The sequence below is a fragment of the Piliocolobus tephrosceles genome, chromosome 9 (genome assembly GCF_002776525.5).
Source record: "Piliocolobus tephrosceles isolate RC106 chromosome 9, ASM277652v3, whole genome shotgun sequence".
Lineage (NCBI taxonomy): Eukaryota > Metazoa > Chordata > Mammalia > Primates > Cercopithecidae > Piliocolobus > Piliocolobus tephrosceles.
The window spans coordinates 105387986-105410133 of record NC_045442.1 but is presented as its reverse complement, the minus strand read 5'-3'; the positions used below and the strand labels follow the sequence as shown (position 1 = coordinate 105410133).

The 22148-nt window shown below is 35.4% G+C and overlaps 1 protein-coding gene across 1 annotated transcript in view; it reads left to right on the top strand.

Moving 5' to 3' along the window:
* The first annotated feature begins 201 nt into the window (after positions 1-201).
* The window catches only part of MYO3A (myosin IIIA), a 263818-nt gene continuing 241871 nt past the window's right edge, over positions 202-22148 (top strand). Inside the window, exons 1-4 of the mRNA XM_023194848.2 lie at positions 202-301; positions 1718-1804; positions 17765-17949; positions 20802-20936. Of these exons, the coding sequence (XP_023050616.1) occupies positions 17782-17949; positions 20802-20936 (303 nt within the window). The 5' untranslated portion in view covers positions 202-301; positions 1718-1804; positions 17765-17781. The remainder of the gene's footprint in view (positions 302-1717; positions 1805-17764; positions 17950-20801; positions 20937-22148) is intronic.

Below are 22148 nucleotides of genomic sequence, written 5' to 3'. Positions count from 1 at the left end.
CCCGGGAAGCCCCTCGGCAGCCAGCCAAGGGCCCTCCGAGGATCTGGATGGCGCGGACGGCGCGGCCTCCTCCTGCGGGCGGTGGAGAGCGCGGCGAGAGGAAGAATATTCCCCGCGAGCCGGGATAAGGGGCGCCCTCGGTCCGGCAGGCCCAGGTCAGATCCTCCCGCCGACCTTCGGCCCGCCCCCTGCAGGCCGCCCAGTTCCTCCCCGGCTCGGCTGCCCCTGCCCGCCCCTCGAGGTAGCGCCCGTAGCCAGCGCCCGGAGAAAGGAGTAAGGAGGCGCGCGGCTTCCTGCCCAGGTACGGGTCGGGGCAGCGCCGGGGACTGGCGTGGGGCGGCGGCGGGTTGCGGGGTCCGCGCGGCGCTGGAGGCGGCCCCGCTTCCTTGGACCCTGGGGCTTGAGGGGCCGGCCCGGGGCTCCCTGAGCGCGAGGCCGCCGCCACCGCCGGCTCACCCAGGGCAGACCCGGAGGACCTGTGTGTGTGTGTCGGGGCCTGGGGTGAGAGAAGGGACTCGAGGGGAAAAGTGGAGCGGGAAACAGAGAAGGGGAACGTGAGGCCTGAACTGCATGGGAGAGCTCGAGGGGAGAAGGAGAGGGATGAATTTGAGGGGGAAACGGGGGCGGGGGGTGAACTCGAGGGGGAGCCAGGAGGAGGGAACGGGAAGGGTGAACGTGAGGGGTGGCCTTGAAGGAAGATCTTGTGGGTGAACCCGAGGAGGGAACGCGAGGGGATAGTGAGGGGGGATCTCGAGGAGGGAACGTGAGGAATGAACTTGAGGAGGGAACAGGAGGGGTGAACGTGATGGGGAAGCAGGAGGAGGGAAAGGGAACGGGAAGGGTGGCGTGAGGGGTGAAGGAAGATCTTGAGGTGTGAACTTGGGAAAGAAACGTAAAGGGAGAACCTCGAAGAGTAACGAGGGGCGAGAACTGAGGGGGACTTCAGAGGGACTGGAGGGAGGAGGCGCCGGGTCTGGCGCCTCAGAGACCTGTGGCGCTCGCGGGCTTGGCGGCGCCGCCCACAGGTGGCGCTGGGTGGCCCGTCCCTGAGGGAACTGCGTTCTGGGTGATTTCTCGTAACAAGCAGGTGGGTGGAGCTGGGGTCCCTGCAACCCCAAATGCGTCTGTAAAGGAGTTTTCCTTTTAAGGAGAAAGAGCAGACAAGAAAAGTATGATCATTATTGAGAAATAGAGAAACCTACCAGAAGAAGGATGTCCTTTCAACTCTGCTCACGAACAGCTCTGTTCCGTTCTCCAAGTAGTTGCTAATTCGCACCTTGCTGCTATCCCAGAAAAAAATTTTCATTATTATTATTAGAATGGTAATTGGCCATAAGCCTTGAAATAACTGTTGTAATGCCACTGAACCCTATACACTAAGCGTTTTTGAAAACTCAAAGAATCTTCATGGATTTTCTGATTGTTTCTAGTTTTCTTGGTGAATTAACTAATTGTACAGGTGCAGTTAAGGCCTCTTAAGCATTTTTATAATACACACGGATCTGGTAGCCGGAGAGTTGTTTAATGCCAGCACATGAAATGAGGGGCTCTGAATTCCTTGTTCATTGTGTAGAAGTGCGAAAACTTAGTTACTGAGGAATAAACTATTTGTCTTGCCCTTCTACCTAGAAGTTTCTAAGTTCAACTTCTGGTTATTTCCCCCGGATCCTGAATGTTTACTCCCATAAAGCCATGATCTTTTTGTTTTGGGTTACAGGCCCAGGGCCCCAGTGCAGCCTGGACACAGTATTCAAAGTCTTGGCGTCTGAGCATTATTATGCGTTATTTTCAAGCTTTGCTAACGGTAGGTGATAAAATTGAGAAGTGTTCTGGATTTGCCAGAACCTAAGTGCCAAGTTTTGACAGATAAATGGGGGTGCATGTTATTCCTGCCATATTGATTTTTATTACACTATAAAAGATAATTATTTTAAAATGGGAAAATTTACAGATGCATAAGCTTTCAAACATAACATGGGCTTTATGAATATATTGATGGGATGTCTGGCATGTGAAAAATTACATTCATTTGTCTTAGTCCTTTAAAATTATTATCTGGGGACAAAAATGCAAACTAAAAGATTGAATTTGGTAATCTTTAATATCAACTTAGTATATGTGTGTATATATACATATATTAAAATTTGGTCATGTCACATAATTTGATAGCAGCATCTTGTCCTTTTTCGACTGCATCTTTACACGCTAATTTTTTTTGCATATATTCTTTGAAAAATAACTTTCTCTGTCAAATCCAAAATATTTGAAGGTCCATTATTTGCTACAAGTGGTTTTGATAAATATTTGGAGGCTTAAATACCCTTTAGAATGTGTAATTATTTTATATAAATCATATAAAGTTTGTAAAATGTTTATTATGTGAATAATTTCTGCAGTGTTATTTCCAACTGCGTTCTTTTTCTTTTTACGGACAAGGATCCTTTCGTTAGTTTTGTCTGGGAATTGATAATTTGAATGATTGTACCTAACAAACAAACTCCCTTCCCTTAGTAATAGGAAACAAACTCAGTTATTCATTAGAGGGTAAATAGAAGATTTCTGATAAGCTTTCAGATTGATTCACAGACGATCGCTTACTACTTTGGCGACACATAGGGAGTTAGGAACCTCAAGTTGGGAAGCATTACTCTTTTGAACTAAAATCATCTGTCATTGGACACTTAATTTCTACCATGAACTTAAACATTATGACCTTAAAAACTTTCTAATCTTCAGTTTTCTTTTCTGAAAATATGGGTTACAGTAATGCTTTTCTAAAGGGCTTCTCCTGAGAATTAAATGACATACTGCATGTAAAACTTTAAGCACAGCAGGTACCTGGAATATGGTACGCAGTTAGAAAAAAGAAAACTAGTCACTGTGAATATCCATTTTTCCTGATATCTGAGGGTGATTAGACAATGTGGATATGTTTATATTTATAGGTCATTTCTTGATAAAAATGCAGAACCTCATATAAAAGTAGTATGCTGATAGTTTCAAGCCTGAATTTGGCCTTCAGAAGTGTTTCTTTGGGTTAGCTCAGTACTTTAAAATAATTGATTTACTTACCAATATTTTCAAATTAGTTAATTTTGTGTTAGTTCCTGGAGTCCTGGCTTCTAATGAAAAAACGGAGGACCAGGCAAGACAGCTCTTGCAACTGCTCATGGCAGAAGCCAGGAAGAGTTGCCCACTTTGGATAGAGTATACCTTCTCCACTTTGCTGTTGCTGTCATCCTCTGCCTTTATTTCATCAAGACCTGCTTCACTCCTGTGTTTCACCTCCCTCACCCCTGCAGACATTTGAGTTTGTGACTTCTGACTCTGGAAATATCCGTTACTAACTTGAACAGTTCATTGTGTGGCTCACACAATAACTTTACTGTCATCCTTTGAAAAGGAGAATAATCCTATATTGCAACTTACAAAGCAGTTACTCATAAAACTCAGGTGATACTTATATCAATTCTGAGAGAATTTGTTCAGACATGCGTTATTATCCCATTTTACAGCTGTGGACATTGACTTACACATTTATACTAAAACTTAAAATAATGATCTGGTGACTTCAAGTTTTTGGGGGGCTCACCTTTTAAAGATGGAAATTTTTTTTAAGGAAATTATAGCCTTTCTTTTGGTTCCAGCATTTATTTTAAGCAAGTACTTTAATCCCCATAATTATAAAGGGAGAAAATGAATGGTGGAGAACTGAATACATGTACAAAAGTATATAAGTAGATTTTGTATTTTCCTCTCTGCAAAACATTTTAAAGCAAATTGAAGGGAACAAAACATTGGTTATGGCTCATTCAAAACAGAGCATACATATAACTGGACAAGGTCTGTTTTAAACTATACTTTACTGTTGTTGGAAAGCTGGAAAGAATGTGTGTCCGGTTCATCTGGTCTATAATTAAGCTAGACCAGATTTCTGTGACCAGTTAAGCTAGACCAATTCCTGTGCTTTAGTGTTCTGTAAGAAAGGAGACACCTGAAACTTGTTTGGTGATTCAGACTGGTGTTTTACATGGCAAATTTAATTTTTTGTAGGTTTCTTTGAAAAAGGAGGGCTTTGTTTTATTATTTTCGTGATCATCCCAGGAGAATAATCTATAGAATAAATTAAAATCAGAGATATTGCATTTACGGGTGTAGTAACTGTGTATGGTCCTGCTGATGTGTGACTATGTGTGAGAGAAGTTCAAACCAGTCTGATAGAGGCTGAGGGAAAGCATCTAGGCAAAGACAACAGCAGGTCCTGGGACAGAAAAGGGTTTAACAATGTTCTAAGTCCCATCAGAAGGCAATTGAGGCAGAAGTCACTGAGAGTGGTGAGAACACAGGAAAGTCAGAAATGGCCAGATCACAGGGTCTGGAGAACGTGGTAAAGAATGTGGATTTTGAGGGATTTTTAGCAGGAAAATCAGATGATCTGATTTCTATGTTGACATCATCCTGGCTACTTTGTGGAAAGAGACAAAATTCTATAGCTGACCAGCTGAAACTCCAGTGTGTTTCTTCCATCATAGGCAGCAACTTCTTTTCAATCTGATGTAATCCTTATGTGATGCAGTGTAAGCAGCTTGATAGAAGTGGGTCCATAAAGGGAAGGATCTGTGAATAATATTCTACAGAATATACATGATGAGTGTTTATAAAAGTGAAACTCGTGATATTCAAATATTGCTTGGTTTTGAGTAAAGCCATCTGCTGCCTTCTTATCATGTTCTGTATCAATGAGGCAACTTGTATTTTCCTTAAAAAATGGTGCCGCTATGTATTTTGGAAAGTTATTGATTAAATTTATTGATATTTGCATTATATTAGAAAAGAAAATGTGCCTGTGTTCACTTACGAAGCAGTTATTACTAAGGTGGGTTTCTAGCCTCTTCCACCAATGGATTTGGTCATTACATATGAAGTATTATGAGATACAGAGCTTGGAGAGAATGGTTTTTGTTTAACTTACGTACTCTCCTTAGAGGTTATATGAGTAAAGAATTAAGTGTTTGGAGTTCAAATATGAGGGCCCATGAATGCAATCATTTCAAGAAAAATAGCTTTTATTTTTCTATTTTTTTTCCTTCTGTAATATTTCTAGGAAATTGTCCATCCAATCTGTTTTTAGATTTATTAATATAAAATTATCTTTTTAGTCTCTGCGCTAATTTGTTAGTCTTTTTGTACTTAATGTTACACATCTGTACCTTCTTTCTTGCTTGTTTTGTCTTGATCAATCTTGACAAGGATCTCCCTATTTTAAAAAATCATCTTTGAAGAACTATTACATTTATGAATCCCCTAGTCTATATTTTTCTTTTCCTGTAATGTTTTTCTTTAATTTATACCCTTCTTCTCTCCCCTTTTTCTGATTTCATTGGTTTTATATAATTTTAGCTTTTCTTCCTTTCTAATGTGAAATTTGAGGCTATATATTTTCCTCTGTGCACTATTTTAGTTGCTGATCATACATTTTGATGAGTAGAATTTTCATTATTACTCAGTTCTAAGTCTATTTTAAAATGTTCATTATGTTTCCTCTTTGACTTTTAAACTGTTTAGTGCCTTTTTAAGGTATGCAATTGTATAGTTTTTTTTTTTAACAACGTAGTTTGTAGTAGTTAATTTCTTAATTGCATTGCAATCATATGTGCTTAGAGAGTGTATCTATTCTTTTTTGTATGTAGGATTTCATATGTATTCTGGCATATCCATTAAATTCTCCTTGTTAATTACGTTGTTTAAATTTTATTTATCCTTACAAACACTTTTTTTGTTCAGTTAATCAAAAAATTACAGAGAACGTGTGTTAAAATCTCCCATTAAAATTGTGAATTTATTTCTTTATTTCTTTCAGCTTTTATTTGACATATTTTGGGGTTCTGTTTTGAGTTTTTGTATTTTCTTGCTGATTTAAGTCTTTGATGACTATGTAGTGGCCATCCTGCCTCTAATAAATATTTTTGCTTTAAAATATATTTTGTCTGATATTGAGCTAGCCACATCACTTTCTTTTATTGAAGATTACATGATACCATATCGTACTTCCATTCTTTTCTCTCTATTTAGATTTTAGGTGGATGTCTTTCAAACAGCCCATAGCTACCAATTTCTTTCTTGTCACTGGTGAGTATAGTCCAGTTACAATTATTGTGGTTACTGGTGTATTATAGTGATTTCCACATGTTATTTTGTGCTTTCTATTTCTACTGCTTTTTCTTTATTTTATATTTCCTTTATTCTCCTTTCCTGAAATTTTTAATTGAATGACTTTTGTAAAGTCAGGTTTTTTTCCCTTTAATATTTTGGAGACTATACATGGTAATTTGAGATTCTACTGTTATAAGTATTTGACATATATATTTTTCTTTTAAAGTCTAAAGTTATTTCTAACTGCTTCCTGAACTATAGAGGAACTTAGAACATTTTAAATCCTATCACATTTCCACTTTTGATTATTACTGTTCCGCCTTGTCCAACATAGCCCTTTATTGTATCCTACAATTAGTATTAGTTTAGATACAACATAAAGTTTCTTTGCTGTTTTCGGTAATTTAGACCTTTCTTGCAGGATCATTGTCATTTTTGAAGCATATCCTTTAAAAGTGCTCTTTCTCAGGGGTCAGTGGTGTTAAACTTTTTTTTTTCTGAAAAATACCTTTATTTTGCCTTTCATCTTGAAAGATAATTTTATGGGTACTTTTGTTAATTTCAGATTAGCAATTATTTTATTTCAGTGTTTTGAATATATTATGCTACTGTCTTCTTTTGAAAAATCAGCAGTCATTCCAATTATTTTCCTCTGTATGTAATAATCTTTTCTATCTGGTTGACTTTAAGAGCTTCTTATTGTCTTTGTTGCTGTATAGTTTCATTGTGGTGTATATAAGTGTGAATTTCTTTTTATTTATCTTATTCGAATTTTCCTGAATTGGAGTGTTCATACCTTTCATCTGTTTTGGAACCCTCTCAGTCATTATTGGTTGCCTTTTCTCCATTCTCTTATTTTCTTCTCAAATTCTGATTAGATTTGTATTAGGCTGAATCAGTCAAGAAAACAGAGTTAATGCCATATAGTTCAACAGAAGGAATTTAATATGGAGAATTAGTGACAAATGTTTGTCACATCTGAAAGCCAAATAGGGGATAGTGAGGCAATTTAAAAGTTAACAGTGGCAAAAAACTGTTGTCACTTCTCAGGCTGCAGGAGGTAGTCTTAGCAGAACCCAGAATCTGAGGCTATCTAGAACCCTGGCAGTTTCTGTCCTACAGGAACAGCGACCATAGAGAGCCACAGCAACTGATGGAGACATCACCATAGAAAGCAAAGAAGGCAGAGGAAAAATATTTTGATTTCTCCCTTCTCCCTACTTGGGACTCACTGGCAGAATTTCTCAGGGCAGGAAGCCAGTTGGACAAGGAGTGTAGAAAATATGGTTTTGAGATGTCAGTCCCCAAGATTCAGGAGATGGACGATTATGCATGGATCTGAGAGCAGCCTAATCATCCCATTCTCCTCTCCATATCTTTTAACTTGGTTTTCACATTTTTCTATGATTTTGACCCCCTGTGTTACATTCTGGGTAATTATATTGCTGTGGTAAAACATACATTACATAAAATTTGCCTTTCAAACCATTTTTAAATGTGCAGTTCTGTGGCATTAAGTACAGTCACATTGTTGCCCAACCATTAACACCATCCATCTCCAGAAATTTTTTATTTTCCCAAACTGAAACTCTGCATTCAACAATAGTTCCTCTTCCTTCTTCCCTCAGCTGCTAGCAACCACAATTCTACTTTGTGTCTTTGAATTTGACTATTCTAGACACCTCATATGAGTGGAATCATATATTTCCCTTTGCGGCTGGCTTACGTTGCTCAACATAAGGTCTTCTAGGCTCATCCATCTCATCCATGTTGTATTATGTGTCAAGTTTCCTTCCTTTTTAAGGCTGAATAATATCTCTTTTCTTTTTTCTTTCTTTCTTTTTTTTTTTAGACGGAGTCTCTCTCTGTCGTACAGGCTGTAATGCAGTGGCACGATCTCAGCTCACTGCCACCTCTGCCTCCTGAGTTCAAGTGATGCCTCTGCCTCGCCTCCCGAGTACCTGGGACTACAGGCATGTGCCATCACACCTGGCTGATTTTTATATTTTTATTAGAGATGGGGTTTCACCATGTTGGCCATGTTGGTCTTGAACTCCTGACCTCAAGTGATCCGGCTGCCTCGGCCTCCCAAAGTGCTGGGATTACAGGCATGAGCCACCGCGTCCAGCCAAATAATATTTCATTTGTAAGTGTATACAGCATTTTGTTATCCATCTGTCAGTGGACATGTAGGTTGTTTCTGTCTTTGGCTATTGTGAATAATACTGCCATTAACGTGGGTGTACAAATATCTCTTTAAGCCTTTGATTGAATTCTTTGGCTTATATTCAAGAGATGAAATTTTTATACTATGGTAAGTCTGTATTTATTTTTGTGAAGAATTGCCATACTATTTTCCACAGCAGCTGCAATATATTCCTGCTAGCAATGCAAAAGAGTTCCAATTTCTCTACAACATTAACAACACTGAAATCTCTTTCTGGGTTTCTTTTTTCTAAATAATAACTTATAATGAGCATGAAGTGGTATCTCATTGTGACTTTTTGATTTGCGTTTTCCTAATTATTAGGATGTTGTACATCATTTCATATGCTCATTGACCATTTGTGTATATTATTTGGAGAAACTTCTAATCAAATCCTTTGCTCATTTTTTAATTGGGTAGGTTTTTTTTTTGAGTGGTGGGAGTTATTTATATATTCTGTATGTTAACCTGTTATCAATTATATGATTTGCAAATGTTTTTTCTCATTGTGAAGATTGTCTTTTCACTCTGTTGTTGATGTTTTGTACATCCCTTGATATCCAAAAGTTGTGGTTCTTATCAAGTCCAATTTATGTATTTTTTCTGTTCTGCTTGTGCTTTTGAAGTCATAGCCAAGAAATCATTGCCAAATCCATTTTCATGAAGCTTCTCCCTTATGTTTTCTTCTAAGTGTTTTATTATTTTAGCTTATGTTTGAGTCTTTGATCTATTTTGAGTTAATTTTTGTATGTGATCTAACAGTAATATTCTTTTGCATGTGGATATCCAGTTTTCCCACCACCACTTGTTAACAAGACTGTTTTTTCCCTGTTGTTGGAAATCATTTGACTATATTTCTGGGCTGTCTATTTCACTCTATTTGTCTATATGTACCAATACCACAATTATTTGATTACTGTAGCATTGTAGTAAGTTTTGAAATCAGGAAGTATAAAACCTCCAACTTTGTTCTTCTTTACAAGATTACTGGAGATCCTTTGAGATTCCACATGAGTTTTAGGATGTATTTATTTCTATTTCTGCAAAAAAAAATCATTGGGATTTTGATAGCAATTGCATTGAATTTATAGATCACTTTGGGAAATATTGACATTTAACCAATATAAAATCTTCCAATCCATGAACACAGGTATCTTTCCATTTATTTGTGTGTTCTTTAATTTCTTTCAGCAATTTTGTAGTTTTCAATACACAAGTCTTTCATCTCCTTGGTTAAGTTTATTCCTAAGTATTTTATTCTTTTTGATTCTATTGTAGATGAAATTGTTTTCCTAATTTCTTCTAGTTGTTCATTGTTAGTGTACAGAAAAACAACAGATTTTTGCATGTTGATTTTGTATCCTGCAGCTTCGCTGAATTCATTAATTAGTTCTAACATGTGTGTGTGTGTGTGTGTGTGTGTGTGTGTGTATGTGATTCTTTAGGATTTGGTACATATAAGATCAAATAGTCTGTGAACAGAGATAATTTTAATTCTTTCTTTCCAGTCTGAATGCTTTTATTTATGTTTCTTGCCTGATTGCTCTGACTGGGATTTCCAGTAATATGTTGAATAGAAATGGTAAAAGTGGGCATTTTTGTGTTGTTCCTGATCTTAGGGAAGAAGCTTTTAGTCTTGCACCATTGAATATAATGTTAGCTATGGGCTTTTTATAAATGGTTATTATGTCAAGGTAGTCTTTTTCTGTTCTTAGTTTGTTGAGTGTTTTTATTTTGAAAGGGTGAATTTTGTCAAATGCTTTTGCTGCATCAACTTAAATGATCATGTGTTTTTTCCCCTTTCTTCTGTTAATATGACATATTACACTGGTTGATTTTCATATGTTGAATAATTTTTGTAGTCCAGAATAATTCTCTGTTGGTCATGGTGTATCATCCTTTTAACATGCTGTTGAAGTTAGTTTGCCTGTATTTTGAGGATTTTTGCATCAATCTTCACAGATATATTCATCTCCAGTTTTCTTCTCTTGTAGCGCCACTGTCTGGTTTTGGTGTCAGGGTAATGCTGGCCTCATAGAATGAGTTAGGAAGTGTTCCCTCTTTTTAATATTTTTGGAAGAGTTTGAGAAGGGTTGTTGTTAATTATTCTTTAAATGTTTGGTAGAATTTACCAGTGAAGTGATCTGGTCCTGAGATTTTGTTGTTGTTGTGGTAGAGAAGTTTTTGATTACTAATTCAATCTCTTTTATAAGTGATACCTCTTTTCAGATTTTCTACCTCATCATGATTCAGTCTTGGTGAGTTGTGTGTTTCTAGGAATTTGTCTATTTCATCTAGTTTATCCAATTTGTTAGCATACAAATGTTAACAGTACTCTCTTCTAATAATTTTTGTTTCTCTGAAATTGGTAATAATTTTCCCTCTTTGATTTCTTGTTTTAGTTATTTATGTCCTCTCTTCTAGTAAATCTGCTTAAAGATTTGTCAATTTTGTTGATCCTTTTGAAGAATCAACTCATGGTTTTGTTGATTTTCTCTACATTTTTGTTCTCTGTTTTATTTATCTCTGCTGCATCTTCATTATTTTCTAGTGGTTTTTTTTTTTTTTTTTTTTTTTGCCACTTTTAGGTTCAATTTGCTACTCTTATTCTTGTTCCTTGAAGTGTAAAGTTACATCATTGATTTCATATTTTTCTTCCTTTTTTAAATTTAAGCTTTTAGAGCAACAAATTTATCTCTTAGCAGTACTTTCACTGGATTCTATAAGTTTTGCTATGTTGTATTTTTATTTTCATTTGATTCAAGATATTTTCGGTTTTCTCTTGTAATTTCTTCTATAACTTATTGGTTGTTTAATAGTGTACTGCTTAATTTCTACATATTTGTGGATTTTCCAGTCTTCTAGTTTCATTGCATTTTGATCAGAAAGGATGTTTAGTATGTTTTCAGTCCCTTTAAATTCATTAAGGCTTGTAATGCAGTCAAACACATAGTCTATAATGAAGAATGTTCCTGTGCACTTGAGAAAAATGTGCATTCTGTCATTGTTGGGTGCAGCGTTTTGTATATGTCTGTTAAATCCAGTTGGTCTATAGTGTTGATCGTGTCCTTTATTTCTGATTTTCTGTCTCATTGTTCTATGCATTATTGTAGATATTGAAATCATCTACTATTATTGTAGAGCTGTCTCTTTTCCCCTTTAGTTCTGTCAATGTTTGTTCATATATTTTAGAACTCTAAATTTTGGTACATATATGTGTATAGTTGTTATGTATACTTGGCAAATTGACCATTTTATCATGATCACATTTTCTTTGTCTCTTGTAAGAGTTTATGACTTGAAGTCTTTTGTAGATAGCATATAGTTGCATCAGGTGTGTTTCTTTCTAAAATTCATTCTGCCAGTCTCTTTTTTGATTGGAGAATTTAATCTATTTACATTTAAAACACCAATAGAGAAGAACTTACCATTATCATTTTTTGGTTGTTTTTTGATGTTATAACATTTTTGTTACTCATTTCCTCTAGTATTATCTCCCTTGTATTTAGTGTATATTTTGTAATGACATGTTTTGATTCTTTTCTTGTTTTCTTTATGGTTACCATGGGTATATCCTGAAATTATAGCAACTTATTTTAAACTGATACCAACTTAACTCAATTACTTATAAAAATTCTACTGCTTTACAGCTCTGCCCCCACACTTTGTTATTGATGTCACAAATTACATTTTACATATTGTAGATATGTAAAATAGATTAACATGGATTTATAACTATTTTTATGCATTTGTGTTTGAAATTAAAGATAAAAAAGTGGCATTAACTAAAATTACAGTACTACTGGGTTTTATAATTTTCCATGTAATTACTTTTACTGGAGAACTTTACATTTTCATAAGACTTCAAGATACTGTCTAGCATCCATTCATTTCAACCTGAAGGGCTCCATTTGGCATTTCTTGTAGGGCAGATGGAGTGGTAATGAACTCCATCCATTTTTGTTTATCTGGGAACAAAAATTAATTTTGTTCTCTTTTTTGAAGGATAGTTTCCCAGATATAGAATTCTCAGTTGACAGGTTTTTTATCTTTCAGCACTTTAAGCTGCCTTCTAACTTGCAAGAGTTCTGCTGAGAAATTCACTGATAATCTTGAGAGTCCCTTGTATGTAATAAATTGCTTTTCTCTTGCTGCTTTTAAGTTTCCTTTTTTTTTTTTTTTTTTGTCTTTGTCTTTTCACAGCTTGATTATAATGTCTGGGCTTGGGTTTCTTTGGATTTGCCTTCCAATTCAGTGAGCCTCTTGGATTTCCAGATGCATGACTTTCCTTAAATTTGTGAAGTTTTTGGCCATTATTTCTTCAAATAAGCTCTCTTTCCCTTTCTCTTTCTCTTCTCCTTCTTGAACTCTCATAATGTATATATTGGTTTTGTTGGTGACGTTCTATATGTCCCTTAGGCTCTGTTTATTTTCTTTCATTCTTTTTTCTTTCTGCCCTTCAGATGATAATTACAAGTAATTTGTCTTCAAGTTCACTGATATTTTCTTCTGCCTATTCGAGTCTGCTCTTGAACTCCTTTAGTAAGATTTTCAATTCAGTTATTTTATTTTTTATATCCAGAATTTCCATTTGGTTGTGTTTAATAAATTTATCTGATTTTGTACAGTCTGTCTTATTATAGATACTTTCACATATTCCCTCTATCTCTATTCTCTGAAAACAAAATTGCATAAGATGATATTATTTCTTTTCTTCTTCTTCTTCTTTTTTTTTTTTTTTTTTTTTGAGGCTGAGTTTTGCTCTTGTTGCCCAGGCTGGAGTGCAATGCCAAGATCTTGGCTCACTGCAACAGGTTCAAGCGATTCTCCTGCCTCAGCCTCCCGAGTAGCTGGGATTACAGGCATGCACCACCATGTCCGGCTAATTTTTTATGTTTAGTAGAGATGGGGTTTCTCCATATTGGTCAGGCGGGTCTTGAACTCCTGACCTCAGGTGATCCACCCACCTTGGCCTCCCAAAGTGCTGAGATTACAGGCGTGAGCTGCCGTGCCTGGCAAAGATGGTATTATTTCTTTAAAAAATATTTGATAAAATTGATTGTTGAAATCATTTGAAAATTTTCTATGTATTCTTTTCTATTCATTTCTACTTAATATTCACCAAATATTTATGGACTATCTACTATGTGTCAGGCATGGTTTTAAAGTCTTTGAAGTACGTCAGTGAAAAAACAGGATAAACATTTCAGGCCTCAAGGGGCTTACATTCTGGTAGTGGAGAAAACAAATAAAACATAATTATAGGAAATTATGGAGAGTGTTAGGAGGTGATAAGTGTTATCAAAATGCAACAGGGTAAGTGAGACAAGGAGTTGGGAGGCAGGATGGGATGTAGGAAGTCAGACTGGAATTTTAATTAAGATGATCAGGGTGGGATTTACTGGGGATGTGAAGGCTGATGTAAGACTTGAAGGAAGTGGCGGTGTGAACCATGTCAATATCTGGAGAAAGAGCATTCTAGGCAGAGGGAACACAGATAACCCTGTGGGAGATCAGCCCTACTATGTTTTAGAATGAGCATGAAGCCAATTTGGTTATTTTATTAAAGAAGAATTAAGTGCATGTTTACAAAAACAAGCAGAATAATTGTTGAGATGAGTCTGAAGATCCTGAAGTAAGATACATTTTTCATTGTATTATGACCAATTTTTCTATCTTAAAAAAACCCAGAAGCTCAATATATAATAAATCTATTCAAAAAGATGAGTATTCATTTTAAAAATGTAGCTTGGCGAGTACCTTTTCAGAATTATGGTAAATGCACGTATCAAAATATGTTAAATATATATGTTGAAAATAATTGTTTGGCTTACATGATCATATAACTAAGAACTTAATTATGTGTTTTAATTTTACAGGCTAGAGACTTACTTTTAATTCTGTGCATGCTAAAGGATTAGGGAAAATATACAAACATTTTTATGTCAAGTGCAGTTTCCCGTAGTTATTAAGTAATTAGTTGTTTACTAGCTGTGACATTCTATTTCATTCTTAAAGAATAAACAACTTTGTATGGTAAAAGTATAGTTTAGCACTCAGGAGACTTGATTCTAGCCTAATTCCAGTCTAATTATTTTGAAGCAGTCATTTTAAATGGCTTCATTTTACCTATGTGTTGGGAGTTTTGTTCGTTTGCTTTATATGGAACATGGCTAGGTATATTCTGTTTCCAAAATGCCTCGTTTTTGTCATTTTGTGATTATTGCTTTATAATGTTTTACACTGTATTGATACACTGCTTTAAATATTTGTCTGATTGAGAATTGTTAAAGAAAAAATTGCATTTTAAACAAATTCCTGCTTATTTTTAGTGTCCAGCTCAAATCTTTTCCTGACCACTTCAGAATTTTCTCTGATTCTTTTCCTGATCACTTCAGAATTAATTGCTTTTCACCTGGGCTATTATAGTACTTTATTTATATTATTATTTATCACTTTTCATAATATGTTATAGTTACATGTTTATTAATCTATCCATGAGTTTTCTATCTTTGTATTTCCAAAACTCATAAAAGTACTTTGCACATATTTGTTGTTCATTCATTTTTTCATTGAATTGTTATGTCTGTGTATTGAAAAACCAACAGTTAACTCCTAAGAGTTAATATATCAGAAATGAAAACTGTGTTCAATAACATTCCTGCTTGAAAGGCAGTATTCCATGTAATGAATGTTTCTCTTGCTTGACAACTCCTATTTCAGACCTTTAACAAGATTTAATTTGGTCTTTTGGTCTAACGTTTATGTTATAGAGATGGCATAAATGCTTATTTGCATGACTCAAGTAGATGTAAGAAGTAGTGATTTTGTCACTGATTATGAAATTGTTAAAGAGGATGATTATTACTGATTACCTCTTTGCATTTTGGATCAAAGGCATGAATTTCATAAAGATTGTGTTCTAAGAACTATTCAGAAGTGTGTTTTTATATAGTAATACAATTTTTAGCATGCATTCATAACCGTTTACTAGATAATGTGCCCTTAAGTATAATGAATCAGAATGTGCTCTTATTGTGTTTTGGATTTTCTTATTCTTTTCAGTTCTCCCTAAACCTTATTTCTCTTCCTAACTTAAAAAAATGTAGTTTTTGAAGAACCCTATTTATTCATTTATTCAACAGCTATATATTTAACATTTATTGTATGTTCCAGGAACAGAGTTAGGCCAAATCGATTATTAGATTTGGAAATGAACAAGATAGATTAGGTCTCCGCTGTCAGAATTAACAATGAACAAATAAACATTTGGCCATTTAGTCAATATTTATTGATTGCCTATCATGTGCTAGGCATTGTTTTGGGAATTGTGGATACAGTCACAAAATAACAGAGCCCATACCTCATGTAGCTTACATTCTAATGAAAGAATAACAGCGTAAGTGGAGAAGGCTAACTTTATAAAGGTTCGTCAAGGAGGGCCTAAGAAATTGACATTTGAACTGAGATCTACAGGACAAGAAGGAACCAAAGGAAAAGGCTATTTGAGGACAAACAGCAATTACCCCGGATAGCAATGAACTTACTACATTTGATGCACATTGGTTTGTAGCTTTTGATGTCAGAATATTAAGGATTTAGTATTCCTTCCATTTTTTCAATTAATAATGAAGTACAGGCATCATTTGTAAAGTTTGGTAGGAAAGAGTAAATGGCAAAGAGGGAAAAATTTGTGGAGAAACAAATTTGAGGAAAGATATCACTGTGAAATAGTAACTCCAGAGAACAGGGAATATACAAACAATAGAAGCACTGTAGGGTTGCTGGGCAGAGTTGATAGTGTAATTGTCAGTTCCTTATCCTCAATTTTAGGTGAAACTAGTCAACATGGTTGTATTGTTTTCTCAGTTATGGGCACAGATGTGAAGAAGATGTAGTATTTAACCAGAGTTGTTTTCACCCTCCAGGAGAATATGATGGAAAAAGGGAGGAACAAGAGTGTTTAGGGCCTTTGTAAAGATGTCACAATAATACAAGGCTTTAGAGTCTATCCTGGGGAAGGAGAAATGAGTAGGGAGTGAAAAATTAAGAGGGCTGATAGGCTTAAAGAAAGTTGAGGATCAGTGGATTGGTGATGTGAATAAAGCTGAAAGTTGTGAGTGTGGCCAGACAAGTGAATTTCATGGGCTAATATGGAATATTGATATATATTGAAAAGAGTGTGGTTTATATAGATAATTGAAATAATGTAAGGGCTACCAGAAGTGCTAAGAGCACTTTCCTTTCTTTTATTATTCTCACCCTTTTTTGTAGTTTTATAGAAATGGCGTAATATAATATAGGGAGAATATAGAAAAGAGCATCACTTGGAAGTCAAAAAAATGTAAAATGTCCTTTATAAAGTCACTTGATCTCATTGACCTATTCTTTTAATTAACTGGCAAATCAATTATTTCAGCAGTGTGCCAGGTGTTGGACATACAGTGATGACATCAGATACATAAATGCTATCTAATTTACAATCACAATAATGGTACCAGTGATGATATCAGATACTGATATTATTGATAATATTGATAATGATATCAGTAAATGACCTCGTTGACCGTATTCTTTAATTAATCGGTCTATCATTTCAGCCCTTGCAGTTGCTGGGCATACAGTAATGATGTCAGATAACAGCAGTGCAGAGTGCTGCTGGAGTACTGAGGTGGGACATGCAACCCAGATGGAGTGGAGAGTAGTCACACTTGTATGAAGTGGTATCTACGCTGAGATCTGAAAGATAAGTAGGTTTTGCAATTTAGCAAAGAAGCCACAGGCAGATGGGGTCAGGAATAGTGTGTATTAAGGTCCTTAAGAAAGAAATGCCTTGAGGTATCCAGAGTAGCTGAATCATAGTGATGAGAGAAGAGGCTGGAACATTAAGCAAAGGCCATATTTTAAAGAATTTGGTAGGTTATGTTAAGGAAATTTCATCCTAAAAGCCATGTAGAGTACCCATTGTTGAGTTTTGCATAGAGAAGTGACACAAAACATGATCACTTATAAAATGCAAGATCTGCTTAAATGAGGAAGTTGAATTTTATCTTCTCTAAGGTTCATTCTAAAATTATTTGATTTGTTGTGATACCGGAGTATAAAGAAGAAAATCAAAGTTACATAAATGTCTCTTATTTTAATCTAAAAAGAATTAACAGCAATTAATAAGAGACTAGATTGGACATAGAAATAAAGCCCTGTTTACAAAGCATTATTAAATTCATATTAATGTTTGCAAATGAGAATTAAAATTCAAATTTCCTATGACTCTGAAATATGTTTGGTTACTATTGAATATTTTCTACCATATCAGTGAAAATATTCGCTAATTTCCCATGGGTTTGTGTGTGCCATTTGATATCCTCAATCAAATGTAGATGAAACTGTACTTCTTATCTCCAGGTATTTAAACCTTTGAGATGTTTCCATTAATTGGAAAAACAATCATCTTTGATAACTTTCCTGATCCTTCTGATACATGGGAAATCACTGAGACAATTGGCAAAGGAACTTACGGGAAAGTTTTTAAAGTACTGAATAAGAAAAATGGCCAAAAAGCAGCAGTCAAAATTCTTGATCCAATTCACGTAAGTCATATTTTTTCCTTCTAATTAGCTTTATTTTTATCTGTATGAAACACTTAAAAAGACTGTAAGTATTTTATCTTGATTTATTCATCACAGTAGCAGTCTAAAACAGGTTACAATTTGAAGATAAAGGTGAAGGAAAAATCTACTTATTTGCTTTTCCAAGTTTCTGTGCTTAGTATGTGTAATAGGCACAATAAGTACTTGATGAATAATTGCATAAGCACACAAAAAATGCAGTTCTCAATCGACAATGTTATTGAAGTTGACTCAATGTTATTTTAGACATGAAAAATTGTAAAGATACAAACTCAGCGGTCTAGAAGTAATCCTAAAATGGCATCTTAACCATATCTTCTTTTCGTCCTGTGTTTATTTAGGCTTCAGGAAATATTTCTCTTAGGCCAAACTAAAAAAGACTTTTTAAAATTAAATTTATTTCAGAGAAGGAAAATTAATTTTCAGGTTTGCTTAAATGTTTCCAAAGCAAACATGGTGTGGATTTATAATCAGGGCAAAGTTCTTATTGTGAAGAATTAAATTTCATGTTCAACTCTGCTGGTCTCTGCTTTCAGGAGGCCACAGTAGGGGCCCCCATTTGCTTTTTTTTTTTTTTTTTTTAAAGTAGCAATTGTAATAAGCAAAACGGCCAAACCTTTTTTCTGTTTTAAGAGCATGAGACTACTGAGATTCTATTTTCTGGTAATGAGAGCTGGCAGTTTCCGAATATCTTCAGGTTGCTGGTAGACACCTTTGTCTCCCATAGCACATGCGAGAGCAAGAATGAGCTTAGTCATCAGATGCTCCTCAAACATCTACTGAAAGCAACTTCTCCATCTTGCACACATGATGGGAGCATGGCATGATGAAAATGGTGAAATGTGTATAGAGAGGGCATCAGAGTCCTAGGTCCTTGTTACAGCTCATCTACTACTTGTGAGATGCTGCAAAAGGTCTTGTTCATCTTAGGGTTGCTGTTCCTTTTTTTTTGATAGTTTATTTCTGCTAAACCCATTATAACTACACTCCTCCATATTATTTTGAGCAGAGGAGAAAGGTAGGGGAGGTGTATTTTAAAGTAATAAATTAAATACACTGGAGGAAAAAAAAATCAGACTCAGTATGCCCAGGCTTAACTGTTGCTGAATGTCTTCACATTCTCTTGGAAACTTCTAAGCATTTAAACTGAAGGAACAGAGGTACAAATTAAGTTCTACCAAAGTGACTATACCTCTCTTTCCTCTAGCCTTTGCATTAGGGATTCAGGTATGTGACAGCAAGAGAAAGAAATTCAGTCCAATACCATTGTCTGGCCCATGGTGTATCTCTTTCCCTTCCTTCTTAATGGAGAACAAATGGCTTATAATCCATGTAACCACTATTCTTTCATAATTGACTCATGTGTGGTATACCTACAAACCTTATAAGTCATATTTAGTACTATTTAATGAAATACTGATTTTATAACTATTATACTTAATTTATCCTTTTGCTTTCATTCTTGCAACAGTACATATATATTTTTCTTTTCTTTTTTTTTTTGAGACGGAGTCTCGCTCTGTCACCCGGGCTGGAGTGCAGTGGCCGGATCTCAGCTCACTGCAAGCTCCACCTCCTGGGTTTACGCCATTCTCCTGCCTCAGCCTCCCGAGTAGCTGGGACTACAGGTGCCCGCCACTTCGCCCGGCTAGTTTTTTGTATTTTTTTAGTAGAAACGGGGTTTCACCGTGTTAGCCAGGATGGTCTCGATCTCCTGACCTCGTGATCCACCCGTGTTGGCCTCCCAAAGTGCTGGGATTACAGGCTTGAGCCACCGCGCCCGGCCGTACTCTTCTTTCATCTTGTCACAAGTCAAATAAAAAATATTTATAACCAAGAGATTATAATCTTAAATAAATTTAAATGCATCCAGACATCTTGAAAAGATTTGCTTATTTTAAATTAAAGGAGTCTTACCATTACGTATTTTTAATCAGTCATTTTATTTTCAAGAGAGGAGTTGAATCAGTAAGATGAGAACGTAGCAGACTTGGAGTCTTTATCTGGATTTTACACTAACCAGCTCTGACTCCAGCTTCTCAGGGCTTAACTTTATGCCTCTAAAATTAGAGTTCAGATTTAAATTTCTACCTCTGTGATTCCATGATTCTATAATAAAATAACATAAGCATTAAATGTCACTGTAAAATCAATATTAATAAAGCTTTCCCTTATTTATTACTCTGTGAATTGTTTCGTATGTATATATGATTTTCTAGAAATATGACTAAGTGGCTGTCTTTCATTCTTATTGATAAGATAGCAACCTGTTCTTCTTTTGCTGAATGGACCTTTAGATCATTAAAGGTTTTGAGCAATCTTTTATAACTTAACTCTATTTGAGTTTTTTGGAAAAGTGGGAATTTATTGTTTGTATGACTGAGTTTTGGATAGCTTCTAAATGTCCTGTTTTCCAAAGAAACAAAATGAACCAGATTTCCAGTCTTAAAATTTACTATTTCAGATCGATAGCTTTGCCATTGTAACAAAGTTAATAATACAAAAAAGCAAAATCATCTGGAGTAGCTCTCCATAGATGTTTACTTATAATTGCATATAAAAATAACATTTTATTTATCCATTTTAAAATTTGATGAAATTGATATAACTTGAGATTCACTTGATTATAATGAAAATCACAATCTCTCCCCTTAAATAATGTAATGAGAAATTACAGTACATAATACTAAGCACAGTAAAGACTATTATGACCTTGACATAATCAAATTCTATATTTGGTATTCTATAATCTGTTTCTTTGACATTACTTATGTTTTTCTCACAGTTCTATTCTTATGACTTTTTGAAACTAGGATATTGATGAAGAGATTGAAGCAGAGTATAACATCTTAAAAGCACTTTCTGACCACCGTAATGTGGTCAGATTCTATGGGATATACTTTAAGAAGGATAAAGTAAATGGAGACAAGCTGTGGTTGGTTCTTGAGGTAAGTGTTTCAGCATTATTTGTATGGGTGGAAACTTAGAGTATGGTTCTGAAATGACTTATTATACTATTTATGTAACATTGATATCATAAAAACAATTCTGGTAAGTTCCTGACCAGCCATGAATGTTGTGCCTAGTTTTGGCCTTGCTGTCTTAAGAAACATCAAAAAATTGAAGGAAAGCCACAAAGACTAGTAAATGTTAAAAGGAAATTAGTCCACAATAAAAGACTAAAGAAACTGAGATTATTTTTCCCATAGGAAAAAAAAATTAAAAGGGATTTCATTATAATATTTATTTATTCATCCATATTTTGTTTCGTTAACGTGTGATGAACCTCTGTGCCAGGTGCTACGATATAAGAAAATTAATGTTAAGTGAGGCTTCATTAGGTAAAAATAGTGAGCTATAATTTTCTTTTTCTGTCTTTATTGAATGCTAATGACTTGAGCTACAGAACCAGGTATTTATATTTACAGGGAAGAAAACTTACTTCAAATGGTGTTGATACTGAATAAGTTGCTAAAGGGAATTTGTAGAGTCTGCCCTTTCCAGTCCTGAGAGTAGTTTTTCTTACACTGGAGCAATCCTCTAAGGCAGGAGTACTAGCAGGTCCCACACTAAGGTGATTGTCAGTTCCAGAAAAATTCTGTTTTTCTGATTTTCATTGAACATTATTCAAGTGCAGTAAACATTATTTCTAATAAAATCTATTAGAATTTTTAAAAATCACTTTTATCAAATTCAGGGACAGTAGATACCTTTATTTGACAACTATAACAGCATATATTTATTGTGTTCATCATTGTTTTATTAGCATTTGAGTATTTTATTTCTTTTTGAATGTTCCATTGCTTTTCCTGAAGTGGCATTGTCTTAGTCTATTTGTGCCGCTATAACAAAAATCCACACACTGGGTAACTCATAAAGAACAGAAATTTATTCCTCACAGTTTTGGAGGCTGGAAGTCCAAGATCCAGGAACCAGCAGGTTTACTTCTCTGGTGAGGCCTGTTTACTTCCAAGATGGCACCTTGTTGCTACATGCCCTGGAAAGAAGAAATGCTGTGTTCTCACATGGCAGAGGGCAGAAGGCAAGAGAGCCCAACACTGTGTGGAGCCTCTTTTTATTAAGGATCTTAAAACCCCATTTATGAGGAAGAAGCCCTTATGGCTTGATTACCTCTTAAAGGTCCCACCTCTTAATAATAT